Genomic DNA, 17,902 nt, shown 5'->3' on the forward strand with positions numbered 1-17,902 from the left:
ATGACCCAATTCCCTATCCTAAAATATCCGCAAATAGAAAAAAACCCGTTGATATTACATGTTGAAATAGAAAGGGACTCACCAAGAGAACTTTTCAGAAATATAATTACCTACATATGCAGTAATTAATCAAAATAGATTGCATTTAAGTATATGGGGACACTCGAACTTTTAGAAATAAAATTCAAATAGTACAAATGTTAGTGTATAATAATCATGATAATAAATGCTGTGGTGGGAAAGATGCCTTTAAATATTAGGAATACATAACGAATGAAAACAATTTTTTTACCGATTTTCTGATTATTAAAAACCAAGGGAGATAACTATTCAAGGACAGGTCAAGGTCATTAACACATTTAGCTCTTTCATACTGATAGGTATAATTATAAATGGGATCTAAATATACTGAGTATACAATCCGTATATATCATAGGCCTATGGTATATATCTGTTATATACTAGTTGTCAATTTCATTCAATCTGATAGTGGTGGAACATCAAATTAAATAATTGCGTTGGTAATATATTGATTTATACAATATTTTAATCTTCATTCATTAATATATTTTATTTCTATATGTTTTTGTGCAACTTTCATATTTAGGCATCTATAAACATGATAAAAACAACAGCAACAAAAAACATCGAATTTCTTCCTTAATAGAAAAATGGCTGAAAGAATATATTTTGAGAAACAACATAAGTAGGTCAAACACAATTACATATATTATAAAGTTAAGCAGAGAAATGTTATCTACGGCAGTAGCTGCTAACGTTAGAAACAGGTAGGAGTCCATGCACCCCAACCTTCCATCCAATTTGGGATTTCTGATTTCTCTGACTCTTAGAAAGTAAAAGAAAAAAATGATTGAAAAAGTGAGGTGGCGTATGAATTTAGGATGAGTTGCTTTCCTTCATCTTAAATAAACGTATAACTCTCGTCCTACCATTACGATGGGTCCGTTTTTTTCTAAGGAGGGGAGGGGAGGTTCCAAGGTCAATATTTAGTTACTGGGCTATCATTTTAATTATTCCGAAAATACCGGGGATGGGAGTCTGAACCCCCTGAGTGACCCCTCTCTAGATCCGCGCCTGCTTACATGTACCCCCGCTTTTATCTTTATTAAGGCGGGGGTTAAAGACAGAGGAATCTTTGAATACCTAATCTGTTGTATATGATTTTAGCTGTTGAAAAGTGCATATGATTTTACAAATGTCACACTCGCTAGATTTTCTGATAACAATCTTAATGCTCAGCACAAGCTTCCTGAGTCCCACATTCCTGGAATTCTTATGAATATGAACTTGCATGGCTCTTTTGATTTTTTATAAACAAAGTTTACACAATGTCACAACCCATATATACGATTATTGTTAGTCATAAAAGTTTCTCATTTTGCATCTCGTTTTGAAGTTTATGCATTTGTTGTCTCCTGTTTAAGGAGTCTTAATCCTATTCTAGCCATCCATCTTTAAAGCTATCGAGTATTGATTGTTTATTATTGATGAGAATGTTAGTCATAGACACATGACAGAGGAAATATGTGCTGACTCTTGGATTACTCACCCTAAGAAATAAGATTAAGATCGAGTCCATATTATCACATTAATTACACAATACATATAACATACATATAATACATAAACATATAATACATATTACATTTTTACAGCGAATATATGTATATCATGATGTTCAGGTCTGTATAAAGAGTTTTCAGATTTGAGAGAGAAAGAGCAGAAGTTTAATTGGATGGGTAGCTGGGTTCAGAAGGGAATGAAGGGGTGACAGTGCCAAGATTTAAGATAACACCCCCCCCCCCACCCCCAATATAAAAATTAATAATTTTTGCCAATAAACCAAAGTGTGATTCTTTAAAGGAGGGGGTTAAAATTTTCAGTACTTTGTAAACTGCATGTCAAAATACCAGTGTCATCGTGAAGATTGAATGTTTTTTTTTTCACAGATGTCAAAAGAAACTATTGAACTTCGTTAAATTTTCTTGACGGAAATATTGAAGGATGGATCACCTTTTCTGATCACCCGTTGTTCAGCGTCCCTTCGTCCGTCTGTCATTTTTTCACATATTCAACTCCTTTTCAAGAACCATTGGGCTATTTTTAAAAAATGCAAAAGGCAAAAAATAGGGTAGGGTCATTAAAAAATCTTGTCAAGAACCACTGGACCAGAAAAGGTGAAACTTAGTTGGAGGCTTCCTGGGTAGTGTAGATTCTAAATTGTTCAAATCATTGCCCCAGGAGTAGGGTGGGGTCACAATAGTTAAAGTTTTACATTGAAGTATACAGGAAAAATCTTTAAAAATTAAATCTTCTTCTCAAGAAGTGCTGGACCAGAAAAGATAAATCTTATGTGAAGTCTTATGTGTAGATTTTAAAATTTTCAAATCATAGCCCCCATGAATAGGGTGGGGCTACAAGAGATAATCAAATTTTTACATTGAAATATAAAGAAAAATCTTTACAAACAACAGCATTCTAAGCTACTTTGAATTCAAGTTTGTACGAATCATGACCCCCCCCCCCCCCGCCCCCGAGTAAGGGCGGGGCTACAATAGGAGTGCAAAGTTTTACGAACGAATATTTAGGAGAAAATATTTTAAAATCTTCTCAGGGACAGCAAAGCTATGGGTCTATGGGTAGTAAATTAAATATGGAAACTACCTCACGTAGCGAAGATTTAAGTTTGTTGAAATCATGACCCCTGGGGTTGGGACTGCAAGAGGCGATCAACTTGTACATAGGAATATATGATAAATTAAAAAAAAATCTTTTCAAGAACAGCTTAGCCATGATTTCTCATTTTTATATGGACGCATCTTCAAGTAGTGTAGATTCAATTTGTTCAAATTATGGCCCCTGGGTATAGGATGGGTTTTACATTAATATTTTGTATAACTATACAGTGGAAACACTGAAGAAGTCCACAAGATGGACCAACGTGTGACTCAGGTGAGCGTTGTGGCTTATTTATAAGTCTCTTAAAATGCACAATAGATATTTATTCAAAAATCTGATTCAAGTGTATCTTATATATTGTATATGTCCTGTTTCCTCTGTAACACATTCTACAACAGTTTACATACTGTTGCACTGTTACGAAGAATCTTATCCGCAATACACATTTCCGTCCATAAGTACACGTGCCCTGAGAATTCAATGTCTATATAAGCTGATCCAGGGCATTTCCGGGTGGGTTTTGGGATTGGAACGTCAATAAATTAGAGGCCTAGCGACTATGTATGTTTATATGCCAAAGCATCCATATCATATTACAAACAAAAAATCTTTGAAGAAAGAACGTATTTCAATTATTCAAAGAAAATCTTTTGCATTATCTTCACATTGCACATTCTGAGATTCAATCTAACACTTCTAAATATTGTCAATTTTGTGGAGCTCCACCAAATGCACCCCCGGACCCGCTGGGGGGAGGGCTTAATGCAGTCCCAGACTCCTTATCCTGAGTCAGAAAAGCATTCACATTATTTTTGCCTAGCTTCTCCACTTTTAGAGGTCACAACACATCTCTACTTCTTTTGTCTATTCGTTAATAAACGTCCACTACGAGAATTTTATGGTCAAAGAGTGTGCAAACGTAATCATATACTATACATATTCATGATGGAATTCATACTCTGCATATCTGTATGGTGTGTAAATTGTTGATCACTGATCCCCTTTTTTTCAAAAGGAGTTGCCGCATGTAAAAGTATTTACTGAAAAGTAATTCATGATGAACTTGAGAGATACAAGAATGTTTGTCATCTTTCTGGGAGTTTCATTTGCATGCGCAGGGCGCCCTCTGATGAGAGAATGGGATCTATGCATACATCAATATTGTGTATAAGTTCACCTGTTTTACTAAGAGAAACTTTAAATAAATGATATTTATTCCCGATTGTCGTAAACTTTCGAATATTTCAGCCTTTTCAATAATTTTAAAACAACTAAACCAACAAACTTATTAAAATTAAACCCTCCTCGCTTCTGTATTTTGGTAGTATTTAGACTAGATCCCGACATAATTTGATGCGGGAGCGTAAGGTTTCCAGTTTTATTTCCATGCCCTGATATGGCAAGAGAATTAGCGCCAACTGATTCTTCTAAAAAAAAAACAACTTCTTTACTGGATTCAGGGTTCAAGCCTGTGACGGTAGATACTGTCGTTTTGTACATATTGTCGTTGGCGACAATACGTAACTACCCTCACTGCATATATTGTCGTCCATCAATGGCATCGGTACATATTGTCGCCGCCTAAAAAGAAACATACATGTATGTACATATTGTCGCTGGCGACATTATGCGCCTTACCCTCACTGCACTTGTCACCCCACAGATATTGTTGCTTCAAGATAACTTTGTTGTCTTTGGTAGTTTTGTGAACGTAATTAGTGTTTGTAATTGGTGTGTAAATGGCAATGCATCCATATCAAGTTCAGTATCATTTTTATGACTAATCACTGTTTTTGAGAATTTTTTAAAGAATGCGTAAAACGTTGATCGTCCATTGCGGCTCCATCCTCGGACAGGGGTTCATGATTTTAAGATACTTGAATTCAAACTACCTGAGGGTATGCTTCCATATAAACATCACTAATCACTGGCCTACTGTTGTTATCAGTGGTGGATCCAGAAATTTCAGAACGGGGAGGGGGTGCGGTTCAGATTTTTTTTTTTGAGAAGCAGAAAAGTTATTTGTATATGAAGGTGTGTTACTGTGTATTAAGTAAAGTAAATTATTTATTTATGAAATTTTACCTGTGGATTATATTAAGAATATATACAACTTAACATACAGAATTTAGTCAATTTATAAAAGCCAAAAAAAAAAAAAAAAAAAAAAAAAAATAGGGTTGGTTTGGTTGATGGGGATGTGCGCCGGAGTTACATGTAGATCCACCTTAGTTCGTGAGAAGATTTTTTCAAAGTTTTTCTGTATATATTCTTATGTAAAACTTTGATCACTCATTATGCCCCCACCCTACCCCTAGGGGTCATGATGTGATCAAAATTTAATTTGTTTTGTTTGTTTATTTCTTGTTTTTACATTCCTTTCAAGAATTTTTCTATCATATTGAGACGCCAACATTTGCCGGTGGAATGCTGCAGATTTAGACCTACACTAGGCACTCAGGGCCATTGAGCAATGAGGAATCTTTTTCATGCCAGCACCTACGAAATTGAACGTATACTATGTACTGAAGCTTTCACATAAGTCATCTCTTCTAATCCAGTAGTTCTGGAGAAGAGGATTTTGAAATTCATCTTTCCTATTTTTTCTGTGAAAAACTTTGATCACCTATTGTAGCCCCACTCTTCCCCGAGGGACATGATCTGAATAAAACTGAGTTTTCATTTTATAATGAAGCTTTCACATAAGTCTTCTAATCCAGTAGTTCTGGAGAAGAGGATTTTGAAATTCATCTTTCCTATATTTTCTGTGAAAAACTTTGATCACCTATTGTAGCCCCACTCTTCCCCGAGGGACATGATCTGAATAAAACTGAGTTTTCATTTTATAATGAAGCTTTCACATAAGTCTTCTAATCCAGTAGTTCTGGAGAAGAAGATTTTGAAATTCATCTTTCTTATATTTTCTATGAAAAACTTTGATCACCTATTGTAGCCCCACTCTTCCCCCGAGGGACATGATCTGAATAAAACTGAATTTTCATTTTATAATGAAGCTTTCACATGAGTTTCAATTTTCTGACACAACGGTTCTTGAAAAGATTTTTAAAAGATGTCACTAACTTTTCACTAATTCTTAATTACTTCCCTTGAAAGAGAGCATAATCCTTCATTTGAACAAGCTTAAATCCCCTGTATCCACGGATACTTTATGGCAAGTTTGGTTAAAATTGGCCCAGTAGTTCTTGAGAAGAAACTGAAATTGTGAAAGTTTACAGACGGGCGACAGACTAAATGTGATCAGAAAAACTCACATTTTCCTGCCATACACTTTATATGTCTGTATATGTGTTTATCAATCTCTCTCTCCCTTTCTTTTCACGACCTTAGTAAATATTCTTCAACACAATATATCGACGACAAAATGCAGATGTTCATGATACATATTGTCGCCGACGACAAAATGTGCTGATGTGTGACTGTACATTTTGTCGTCCATTACGCAGGAGGAAAAAATGGCTCGTCTCGGTACATATTGTCGCCGGTGACAATATGTACCGATGGACGACAATATGTGCAATGAAGGTAGGTACATATTGTCGCCGACGACAATATGTACAAAACGACAATATGTACCGTCACAAGGCCCCTGGCTTAGTTGCTCATATACAGAAAATTCATAACAAATTTGAAAATCTTTTTCTTTACTTCTGAACATCCAGCTGACAAGTTGACACAGGTGCAATCATACAAGATTTTAAAGAATAAACCATCTATCCTTCTGTGTACAATAATTCAGAAGTGAAAAAGAATAAGATAGACTACACCTGTAAACGATCAGTATGTATTGGTCCCAGCTGACAAAGCAGGTAACTACATTGCCTTCGTTGTAAGACTCATTATTTTAACCGATTTTAGAGGAACTTGGATTTAATTCTGCAAGTGATAATCCAACTTATACTCATAGTTCCCTTTCTAAGGAGCAAAATTTTTCAAAATCATATGTAAGTTTTAAATATTTTTATTTTTTGATATTACCAACAATCAAAATGAATTTGAATTACCATAGATATGCTGGATTCCTAAACTTCATAAAAATCCTTACAAAGATACTTAGCGGTTCTAGTAAATGTTCTACTAAGCCTCTCTCTTTACTCCTCTCTTAAATATTAACACCACTTCAGGAGTACTGTACAGCAATGTATATTCGAGAAGTGGTGTAAATCAGATGTGGATATTAAAAAATTCAAAGGAACTTTTAGAAAATTTGAAATCACAAAATTTTACCAAAATCAATAACATCATAACGTACATGTACTACTTTTTCAACATTTTATACAACCATTCCTCACGGTAAAAGTCCAGGCTTTTTGAAATCATTGACAGCTGGTTTTCAATTAAAATGGATATTTACTTACCTTGTCATTGGTTATTTTGCAAAATTATTTTGTTAAAAAAACATTCTGATTGTACACACAGATACTCTGAAGTTGACATTAAAAAGATGCTTGAGTTTCTGATTGGCAATATCTACCGGTATGTAGTTTTTGGAGACCAGGTCTTCCAACTATCTGCAGTTGGTACCGATTGCTCCCTGTTATTGGCAGACCTATTTTTGTATTCATATGAAGCAGAATTTATTCAAAATCTTGAGAATAAGAAAACACTCGCTGTGACCTTCAACTCGACATTTAAATATATCGACGACGTATTATAAATTGACAATAGTTATTTCCATTCAGAAGTCTACTGGATATTTCCCAGTGAACTTGAAATAAAAGATTCCACAGAGTCTGACACATCTATTTCATATTTGGATATTTTACTAGAAAAAGACCTTACAACCGAGCTTTATTATAAACGTGACGACTTCAACTTTTCAATCGTCAACTCCCTTTACTTATGTAGCAATATACCCTTATCACCTGCATATGGGGTTTATGTCTCATTTGGTTCGATACGCAAGAGCATGCGCACGAACAATTTCTAAAACGAGGTAAGCTATTGAAAAAAACAAGTTGATGAAACAAGAATATCAACAATCTCGTTTAAAGTCATCATTTCGCAAGTTCTTTGGTCGATACAATGACCTTGTCATCAAATACAATCTATCATTAAAGAGACACCGAGACGGAAAAACGGAAAATTGACAAAAGTAGAATTTTTGCAACACACATGCAAATTTTATTCAACTCTTGATGAAAGTAATAGGTTTCAGAAAATCACACGTTTCAGAACCTAAAAAATCTACTTTTGTGGAGAAAAATAAAAATAATTAATTTAGTTGGTCCCAACACGAAAATATATCTTCACTTCTTCCTCATTAAGGTTCGCGTGCGCAGAAAAGTTGAAGTTACCATGGTTTCAATTTAATAGATATAAATGTTGGATGACCGAGGATTTTTATATAATCTTAAAAAAAGATGTTCAGAACTTATTCCTCACTTTTGATTGCTCATTCAATGTTGTTTTCAAGTTACCCACTAAAAATAAAAGGCACATGACCTTGACATTGACGATAACAATCACGTCATAAATACAACTTTTCTTTTTCCGGCAATTACATTTTGCAGTATTTTCTTGCTTTTATCGTGCAGTTGAGATATTAAAACGTCGCCTTATTCATATTTCTCATTAATCTTTAGCTTTATGATACAATTATCTTAAAAGAAACGCACGATATTGACTCACTATGTAACTTTTAAGTCAAATGCTGACTGACCTTTTTCATACTAATTGTTAGGCTATTATTTACACACTGAATTAATTACATATTTTATCAATTTCCCGATCATGACAAGGAGCACACGGCGGGTGTGAGCGGTCGGCAGAGGATGCTCACTCCTCCATGGTACCTGATCAACCTCTGATGTTTTAGGGGTTCCTGTTGCTCTGCTCCTGAATTGTATTGTTTGAATGGACTTTCGAACTTGAATACTGTTCGTTATCTCCGTATTTCATCCAAAGAAAAGTTTCTCAAATATTAAAAATTCATTATATTTAAAACTATCTTCTTTACTAAAGAAAAAATAGCAGTTAAACTGCTTCCATTTTAATTAGCATTTATCCCTATACAATATTGTTATATACATGCCACCTGGTTTTGAAGGTTTGGCATGTATTAAAAATCATTATATCTTTGAAATTCTTCTTTTAACATAGACATCTGATCAGTCAAACAAACTGTTTTTTTTAAATTTAATTAGCAATTAACCCTCTACCAAAATTGTAAATTCTTGTCCCTTTGGTTTAAGTTGGGATTAAGGGTAGGGTTATAAAGTTGATCATACCTAGAGTTGATTTAGCTAATTTCTGTATAAGCTAAATATGATATAAATATATTGAATTTTAACAATATACATGTATGATTTAGCCGACACTGCTTTCCAGCAAATGCGCCAAATAAAATACAAAGCTAAATGTAATACGTTTACAGTAAATGAACAGTTACCACTTCATTAAAATTGTCCAGTTCATGATTTCTGGGTTCAAGTTTAAGTAACACGTTGATATTAAGTTGAATAAATTTTGAGAAATCCATTTATCTGTAAAAAACCCTTTTCTATCATGGATTCCTAGTTGATGCATATGATCGCTGAGTTAGCCCTCTACTCCTTGCCCCGTGGATTCTGGGCACAAGACAGGGCTAACTTTATCATATATTGAAAAGACATCATTTAAAAATTCTCCATCAGTTCTGAAAAATCCCAAAGACAAACTTTTGAAAGTTAATACATGAATAAGCACATTTCATATCTCCTCTGTCTCGAATGTACTAAATCAATCAACCAACCAATCAATCAATCATATCTCCTTTATCTTGAATGGGACGTAAAGCAACAATCAATCAATCATATCTCCTGAGTCAGTGCTCAGTCCCAAGGATGAGGTTAAGTTGTTATATAATGAAGTTCACAAAGTCATTAGAAGTATGAACTTCTTGACAGTTATCTTGTAAACTGTATGTATGAGTAAAATGAGATATGAACTCGCTAGCCTTCTAAAAATTGTTTCGAGGGTAAAACCTTACTGGATTAAGGGGTCAGGCCCCATGGTGAGTTGGTCATATATTGAAATATTTTATAGGTATATATCTTATATCTTCCTTACTCCTGAACTTCAAGGAGACGAGCTACATGATAATGACTGTAAAATCCCCACCAAACTAGTAAAAATATTTGCTATACGAGTCCAGATTTCCAGTTCCGGGACGTGCAAAAGTGGTCATAGCCTGGGATATCCATGATACTCAGGTGACCTTCAAGACACATGGGCCTCTTGTATCCTTAAAAGTCACCTTTAATCCTGGGCGTCTCGAAGATACCTCATGCAATGTGATAATGAAGAAGGAGTATCCATCTAATTGCATAATTAATGTTCATTGGTACTAAGTATGAGTCCAAAGTTAAGTGGGGGATAATTTAGTCATGACTTGAGATACAAACATACTGAGGTGACCTTCAAAATTTCTGGACCTCTTGCATTTTATAAAACATACCTTAGTACATGTAACCTGTTGAAAATATTTGTGCTTGTATCAATATTTTACTTTCTATCTATTCATACAGTCGATCAAGCATACAGCCAGTGCTCAGGATCTCGATGCGGAGAATGTCTTATAACAGATGGATGTGCCTGGTGTAAAGATAGGGTAAGAACGGAGAGAGAGAGAGAGAGAGAGAGAGAGAGAGAGAGAGAGAGAGAGAGAGATTCTTTCAATTTCTGAGATTTTCTGAGTGTTTATACTCAGCGATACTTTTATTTAAAAATATTTGCTAGTAAATGCCCCCACAATTATTACGACAATAAAGTTTGAATGAAGTTTCTTGTAGTAGTCTTTTTTCTTTCATAGAATTTCACAAAAACACGATGTGCCACGGAAGCCCAGTTGAATTCGGACGGTTGTCCAAGCATTGTCCTTAGGAAAGAACATGAAATCATATACATCAAGGTATATATATAACATTAACAGCGTAATTCACTGTAAATACAGAAATCTACAAATCAAGGTATGTATATTTCATTATTAATACAGAAATCATATCCATTACGTATGTATATTTCATCAGCAATTTATTATTAACACAGAAAACATATCCATTAAAGTATGATTATTTCCTCAACAATTCATTGTAAACACAGAAATCATATCCATAGATACATGTGTTTATATTTCATCAGCAATTCATGATTGATACAGAAATCATATCCATTAAGGTTTGATATTTCATCAGCAATTCATTGTTAGTACAGAAATCATTTTTGTTAAGGCAATGGTACATACAGTAAAACTTGTCCAATCCGGATACCACTCCTTCCAAAGAAATTGGCCTTCCAAAGAAATTTTGGATTAGACATTTTTAACAAATGAATTTACTGGAAAGGACTTTTAACAGTTTACATATTAGGCAAGATTTTGGATTATACAACATCCGGATTAGACAAGTTTCACTTGTATAATTCGTCAATAGAGAAATTTCATCACGGTATGTATGTTTCAGCAGCAGTCCATTTTACACAGAAAACATACCCATCCAGTTATATCAACAGGATATTTCATTGTTAGCCCAAAACAAATTTAACAGAAGAACCACTGTATCAATGTCAATTGTTATGGCTTTGAATCAGTGTTGAAATTTTGACGGAAACCTGGCATCATTTCAACTATTGAATCAATATTGTAAGATACATGTACTATCCAGTTGAACAATAATCTGATTAAAGTATATTGAACCATTCCATGAATTGAGTCTAAAGGAATATTGGAGTGGATGTACATTAACAACATACATATAAACAAATGTGAGCAGTATACTGACACGTTTGCCACATAATTCTTTTTCATATGATCCACATGTGAAATTCACTCATATGAGGGTCATGTATATTGTATAACCAAAATTTAAATACGTTTAGATTACATTTAGTGTTACCTTATTATAAATAGATTTAGAATACATATTGTATATCAACAGCGGTATAAATAAAGTCATATCATACATTGTATACACGGTATAATTTAACTCACTGAGTCAGTACAATGTATTGTACATCCACAAAAAGATTAGCATTTTTCTACAAAACATGATTCATACATTCCGATTCGGAAATATATTCAAAGAATAAAATTATGATAAACGACCTAATTATATGCATGCAAGTTATTAAAATGTATCACAGGGTAGACAGAGAAAAGTTAATGGTATATAAATATGGTAAATTATAGAATGTGTAATAAAATAAAAATAGATCCATGGTATACTAGGATGTGCAAGAGATAGATATATAGTGTATTGCTATGGAAATAAGTATATAAACAATAGCACAACACCCAAGATATGGAAAGATAAAGAACAACGAGACATACAGATATTAAATTGCTCATTTCTAAATACTATGTAGGTAGTACGCGAAGAATATGAATATAAACACAGAGAATAAAGGGAAGTTATAAAAGAAGAAATGTAATAGTATTGTTGAATTTATATATTTATACTGGAGGCATAGTTTCGGTATTTAACTACAGTTATAAATTTCACCCTCCTGCTAACCCATCGCGGATGTAATAAAGAGCCTTGCATCGTGTCCAATTGGTGTGTTCAGGAATAGTGCCTATATATTAAAGAGATGTAGAAGGAACCTTGTTTAAACTAGAGATAAATTAGAAGGTACTTAAACACTGATATTCAATCATTGGTGGAAAGCAAGAATCTTATCCACAAATGGCTATAAAAAGTAAAGAATTTACTTCCATGTTTTTTTTTTTATTTTGCTGCGCAAATAATAAAAATAATAAAGCTATTAATATATAAAATGCGAGCTCCCTTATATGAATACATGATGTATGGGTTTCTTTTCGGGCTAGTAGCGAGAGAATTGTTTATATATATATTTTCTTCTGAAGTATTTTGCAATGGCGATAAATAGAAGGATATTAGTTATTATTAAGCATCCGAGCTATCCAATAATTTCGTGTTTATTTCTATTTTGTACATTTTTTTCTTTTCAGGACAATGATTTCTCTGATGGAGGACCGGGCCAGGATTCTATTCAGATCAAACCACAACACGTCAAAATTAAACTGGTCCCCAGTAAGTTTGACTGCTGATTTAGTTAAAAAATAATTGTAAAAATTAATAGGAGGAACTTTCGACATAGGGGTCCGCAGGATTTGCGGATGCCCAATAGTTATCATTTTATATGTCTGTCTATTTGTCCGTCTGTTGTTCTATATATCCAGAATTTGTCTGTTGTATCCTAATAACTCTGTGTATGAACAATTTCTAAAACGAGGTAAGTTATTGACAAACAAGTTGATGAAACAAGAATATCAACTGTCTCGTTTAAAGTCATCATTTCGTAAGTTCTATGGTCGATACAATAACCTTGTCAGCAAATACAATCCATCATTAAGTCAAATGCTGACTGACGTTTTTTATACTAATTGTTAGGTCATTATTTACCCACTGAATTGTCGACGGATTTTTCTGTTATTTCCCGATCATAACAAGGAGCGCACTGCGGGTATAACCGGTAGGCAGGGGATGCTTACTCCTCCATGGCACCTGATCCCACCTCTGATGTTTTAGAGGTGTTTGCTCTGCTCCTTATTTGTATTGTTTGAATGGACTTTTGAGCTCGAATACTGTTCGTTATCTCCATATATTTCATTTTTAAAGGAGTGTCATATAATTTTCAAATTTGGTAAGTTGTTTCAACGTGCAGGAAATCATATTTGATACTAAATTAATTTTGTATGTCATACCGCATAACGGGACCCGAAATAGTCGGGAAGGTTTCTATCCTAACATAAATGAATAGGCAAAGAAAGATAACTTCTGAAAATTTAACTTTCACAAAGGATCAAACTCGAAAAGAAAAGAACCCTGGCATAAATTATAAATTGCAGTAGACTCAAAGCCTTATCTTTCTCTGTCACATTAAGAAATATTATTATACCTCTACTGATTTTTTCCCTATATAACATTAGATCGTTAGATGTGACTAATTCCCTAGAAATCGCTATGAATGGACTAATCCCCGTGCGTTAGTCAAGTGAGCTAATCCCTGCATCAAAAGCTAATTCCCGGTTATCCGTAAAAATCCTCTAGATTTTACTTTTACATTGGTATATGTGAATGGACTATTCCCCGTGTGTTAGTTCAGTGAGCTAATCACTGCTATGAAATCACGCTATCTGAATCCTCTAAATTTTACGTTTGTATCGGTATAATAAAACAGTTAAAAGTATATCATTGAGGGAGTTAGCAAGACAACTCCCAGGAGTTGTCTTGCTTCGCCTCGGGAAACAGTCCTGGCCTTGGGGGACTGGAATCTTGCTAACGCCCTCAATGATATACTTTGACTTTATAATAACACCTGTCGGATGTAGTTTTGAAATTAGGGACACATTCCTGGACTTTTTATTAATTAAGAATGAAATGTCATTTGACATAGAATGCAATTAAGAAACGAATTGTTTTAGTTTGAAAACTTTATTTTTATCTTTTCAGTAAGTATAATCTCATCAACCTTGAAATGCATGTATTGAAACGATGTTTCTATTATTTTTAGCTCACCTGAGCCGAAGGCTCAAGTGAGCTTTTCTGATCACAATTTGTCTGTAGTCCGTCTGTCCGTCTGTCTGTCTGTCTGTCTGTCCGTCCGTCTGTAAACTTTTCACATTTTCGACTTCTTCTCAAGAACCACTGGGCCAATTTCAACCAAACTTGCCACAAAGTATCCTTGGGTGAAGGGGATTCAAGTTTGTTCAAATAAAGGGCCACGCCCTCTTTCAAGGGGAGATAATAAAGAATTAGTGAAAAATTAACAGCATCTTTTAAAAATCTTCTTCTCAAGAACCACAAAGCCAGGGAAGATGAAACTCGTGTGGAAGCATCCTCAGGTAGTGTTGATTCAAGTTTGTTCAAATCATGACCCCCGGGGGTAGGGTGGGGCCACAGTGGAGGATCAAAGTTTTACATAGAAATATATAAGAACAACCTTTAAAAATCTTCTTCTCAAGAACAGCAAAGCCATGATGAGTCATATTTATATGGAAGCATCCTCAGGTAGTGTAGATTCAAATTTGTTCAAATCATGACCCCATGGGGTAGGGTGGGGCCACAATGGAGGATCAAAGTTTTACATAGAAATATATAGGAAAAATCTTTAAAAGTCTTCTTCTCAAGAACAGCAAAGCCCTAATTGGTCATATTTATATGGAAGCATCCTCAGGTAGTGTAGATTCAAGTTTGTCCAAATCATGACCCCTGGGGGTAGGGCAGGGCTACAATGGAGGATCAAACGAAGTTTTACATAGAAATATATAGGAAAAATCTTTAAAAATCTTCTTCTCAATAACAGCAAAGCCCTAATTGGTCATATTTATATGAAAGCATCCTCAGGTAGTGTAGATTCAAGTTTGTTCAAATCCTGACCCCCTGGGGGTAGAGCGGGGCCACAATGGAGGATCAAAGTCTGTAATAGAAATATATAGGAAAAATCTTTAAACATCTTCTTCTCAGAAACAACAAAGCCCTGATTGATCATGTTTATGTGGAAGTATCCTCAGGTAGTGTAGATTCAAGTTTGTTCAAATCATGACCCCCTGGGGTAGAGTGGGGCCACAATGGAGGATAAAAGTCTGAAATAGAAATATATAGGAAGATATCTTCTGATGAAGAACTGCAAAGCCATGATTAGTCATTTTGATATGGAAGCATCCTCAGGTAGTGTAGATTCAAGTTTGTTAAAATGATGACCCCAGGGGATAGGGATGGGCCATAATGGGGGATCGAAAATTTTACATAGGAACATATAGGAAAATATCTTCTCAAGAAATGAAAATCATGTTTTAGTCATTTTGATATGGAAGCATCCTCAGGTAGTGGAAATTCAATTTTGTTCAAATGATGACCCCCGAGGGTAGGGTGGGGCCCAATTGGAGGATCGAAAGTTTTACATATAGAAAAAAATTTCTTCTGAAGAACAGAAAAGCTATGTTTAGTCATATTGATATGGAAGCATCCTCAGGTAGTGTAGATTCAAGTTTGTTCAAATGATGACCCCTGGCATAGGGAGGAGCCACAATGGGTGATCAAATTTTTACAAAGGAATACATGGGAATTTTTTTTTTAAAATCCTTTCAAGTACAACAAAGCCATTTAGTATATTGACATGGAAGCATCATCAGGTAGTTTAAAATTCAAGCCCCCCCCTTCCCCCGTAATCTTTTCAATACTGAACTGATTTGTGCTTTTGCCTTGCCGATGTGCTCAGGTGAGCGATGTGACCCATGGGCCTCTTGTTTTTCTACTGCATTCTGCAATTGTCAAAATACGTAGTTATGAATAGACAATGTTTTGAATTGCATGCTTAGCGAAAAAGGAACTTCAGCAAATTTGATCAATTTCAAAGTATCATTTAATATTTGGAGGCTTATTTTTATTTATTTTTTTCAGACACGGTGCTGAATACCTTCCAGGTGTACTATAAAATTGCAAGAAACTTTCCGCTAGATCTTTACTTCTTGAATGATCCTTCCTACACAATGAGGGAATTACAAAGCTCCTTAAAATCTCTGGCCAAAGCGATTGGTACGTACTTTACCAAGTACCAATTTTAATGTTGTCGGTATTTTATAAATCTGCCTTTATACAAGCAAATTTACTTTTATGGAAGTCTTTTTGTACCTATTGCTTTAATTCCATACATCCGTTTTTTTATTGGCATTTATAAAAACGTGTTGAAATAATTTTCGTGCATGATTAGTTTTTTACTCCTAATAGCCAGAATATTTTAATATTTTAATATTAAGGGTTTCTTATAAGCCAGTTTTACTGTACATTAATAATTATTCTACTAATATATTTGTTTTTTTTTCTCGTAAAAAATATAGTTCTAAAACGAAAATACTTTTCTAGAAAATTCTCACAATACAGTTGACGGATTGTGTGAGTAACACAACAGTAAAACTATCAGTTTTAAGAACATGTTTCTAAACCTTATGTTTATACATGTACTAATATGTTTAAACCAACTGATTTTTTTTAACTTCATGTGAATTTAGTCACAAGTTTGCGTAAATATACAAGTAAAACAATATACAGCCATTATTGTTTATGTACAGAATAAATTTGTAATGTAATTTGTGTTCAGATGTACATAAAAAAATGATGAAATATGAAATCCTTTCTTTTTCACTTCATTTCTTCACACCAAAAATAATATATGATTAGAATCAATCAATAATATTGATTAATTTGAAATTTCCAATTTAAGTTCATTTGCTTTCGTTATGGTGTGGAAGATGATCAAAAAGTGACCTTACCAAAAAGGAATAGAAATACATGTTAATTGCAAACGTAATGAATTAGATGTTAAGTGACCTTCATTACTAGAGAACAAAAAGTCCTGTATGTAGGAGAAAAACGATTTTTTTTTCTTCAAGGGGGTTTTAAACATTGATATCTGATTGCACTCTAATATCTCCTGGATTTCAAAATTGATTCATTATATTCTGGGGAATATCAGATACAAAGAAAGATGGCGATAGAGAGAAAGAAAAAGAAAATATCCATGTAAAAAGAATTAGCCTGACATGAAATTCATGGCACAAAAGATAAAACCGTAATTTGAGCATAGATGACATAGTTTAAAAAAAATAATGTTTTTTTTTAAAATATCGATTAAAGGATAGATATTCCAACTCTTGTCAACTGAATAGAAAGCGTCAGTGCTTTAATTACATGTCTGATTTTTTAGTGTGTTGCTGTTTGGTTTGCTTTTAAGCCAAGATAGAAAAAAATGTCTCTAACACTGCTAAATGTATTTGTGTTTTTTATCTGGTGTTCCTTTTTTAAATTTGCCACTTCTGTCAAACAAAATAAACTTTAATCCACGTGTACTAAAATGGCACAATGGCAGTAGAAATAGTTTTGTAATCTCGTCACTCCCGTATACTCTTTGATTTCTATTCATGATGATATCTTACATTTCAGCAAACGAAATAAAGAACTTGACAACAGATTTTCAGTTTGGGTTAGGAACAGCTATGGATAAGGTCATTCTACCATTCACACGAACATCGCCGCTTTAGTAAGTGAACCATAAAATATAAATCATTACGTCATAAAATGATTATTTTAAAATCGTAATGATGGTTTAACACTACAAATATTAAAATCAAGCAGGTTCTAGACATACATGTATATATATTATTTCCTTAAGGACAGATGATACA

The 17,902-nt window shown here is 34.0% G+C and overlaps 1 protein-coding gene across 1 annotated transcript in view; it reads left to right on the forward strand.

Annotated features, from left to right (window-relative positions):
* Positions 1-17,902, forward strand: part of LOC133194056 (integrin beta-3-like) — a 30,497-nt gene that overhangs the window by 2,068 nt on the left and 10,527 nt on the right. The window contains exons 2-6 of the mRNA XM_061329991.1: positions 10,227-10,309; positions 10,511-10,609; positions 12,668-12,749; positions 16,122-16,256; positions 17,661-17,757. Coding sequence (XP_061185975.1) covers positions 10,227-10,309; positions 10,511-10,609; positions 12,668-12,749; positions 16,122-16,256; positions 17,661-17,757 — 496 coding nt within the window. The remainder of the gene's footprint in view (positions 1-10,226; positions 10,310-10,510; positions 10,610-12,667; positions 12,750-16,121; positions 16,257-17,660; positions 17,758-17,902) is intronic.

Source organism: Saccostrea echinata, unplaced genomic scaffold, assembly GCF_033153115.1.
Source record: "Saccostrea echinata isolate AGI-Se365-2 ecotype Australia unplaced genomic scaffold, CSIRO_AGI_Sech_v1 ptg000028l, whole genome shotgun sequence".
NCBI lineage: Eukaryota > Metazoa > Mollusca > Bivalvia > Ostreida > Ostreidae > Saccostrea > Saccostrea echinata.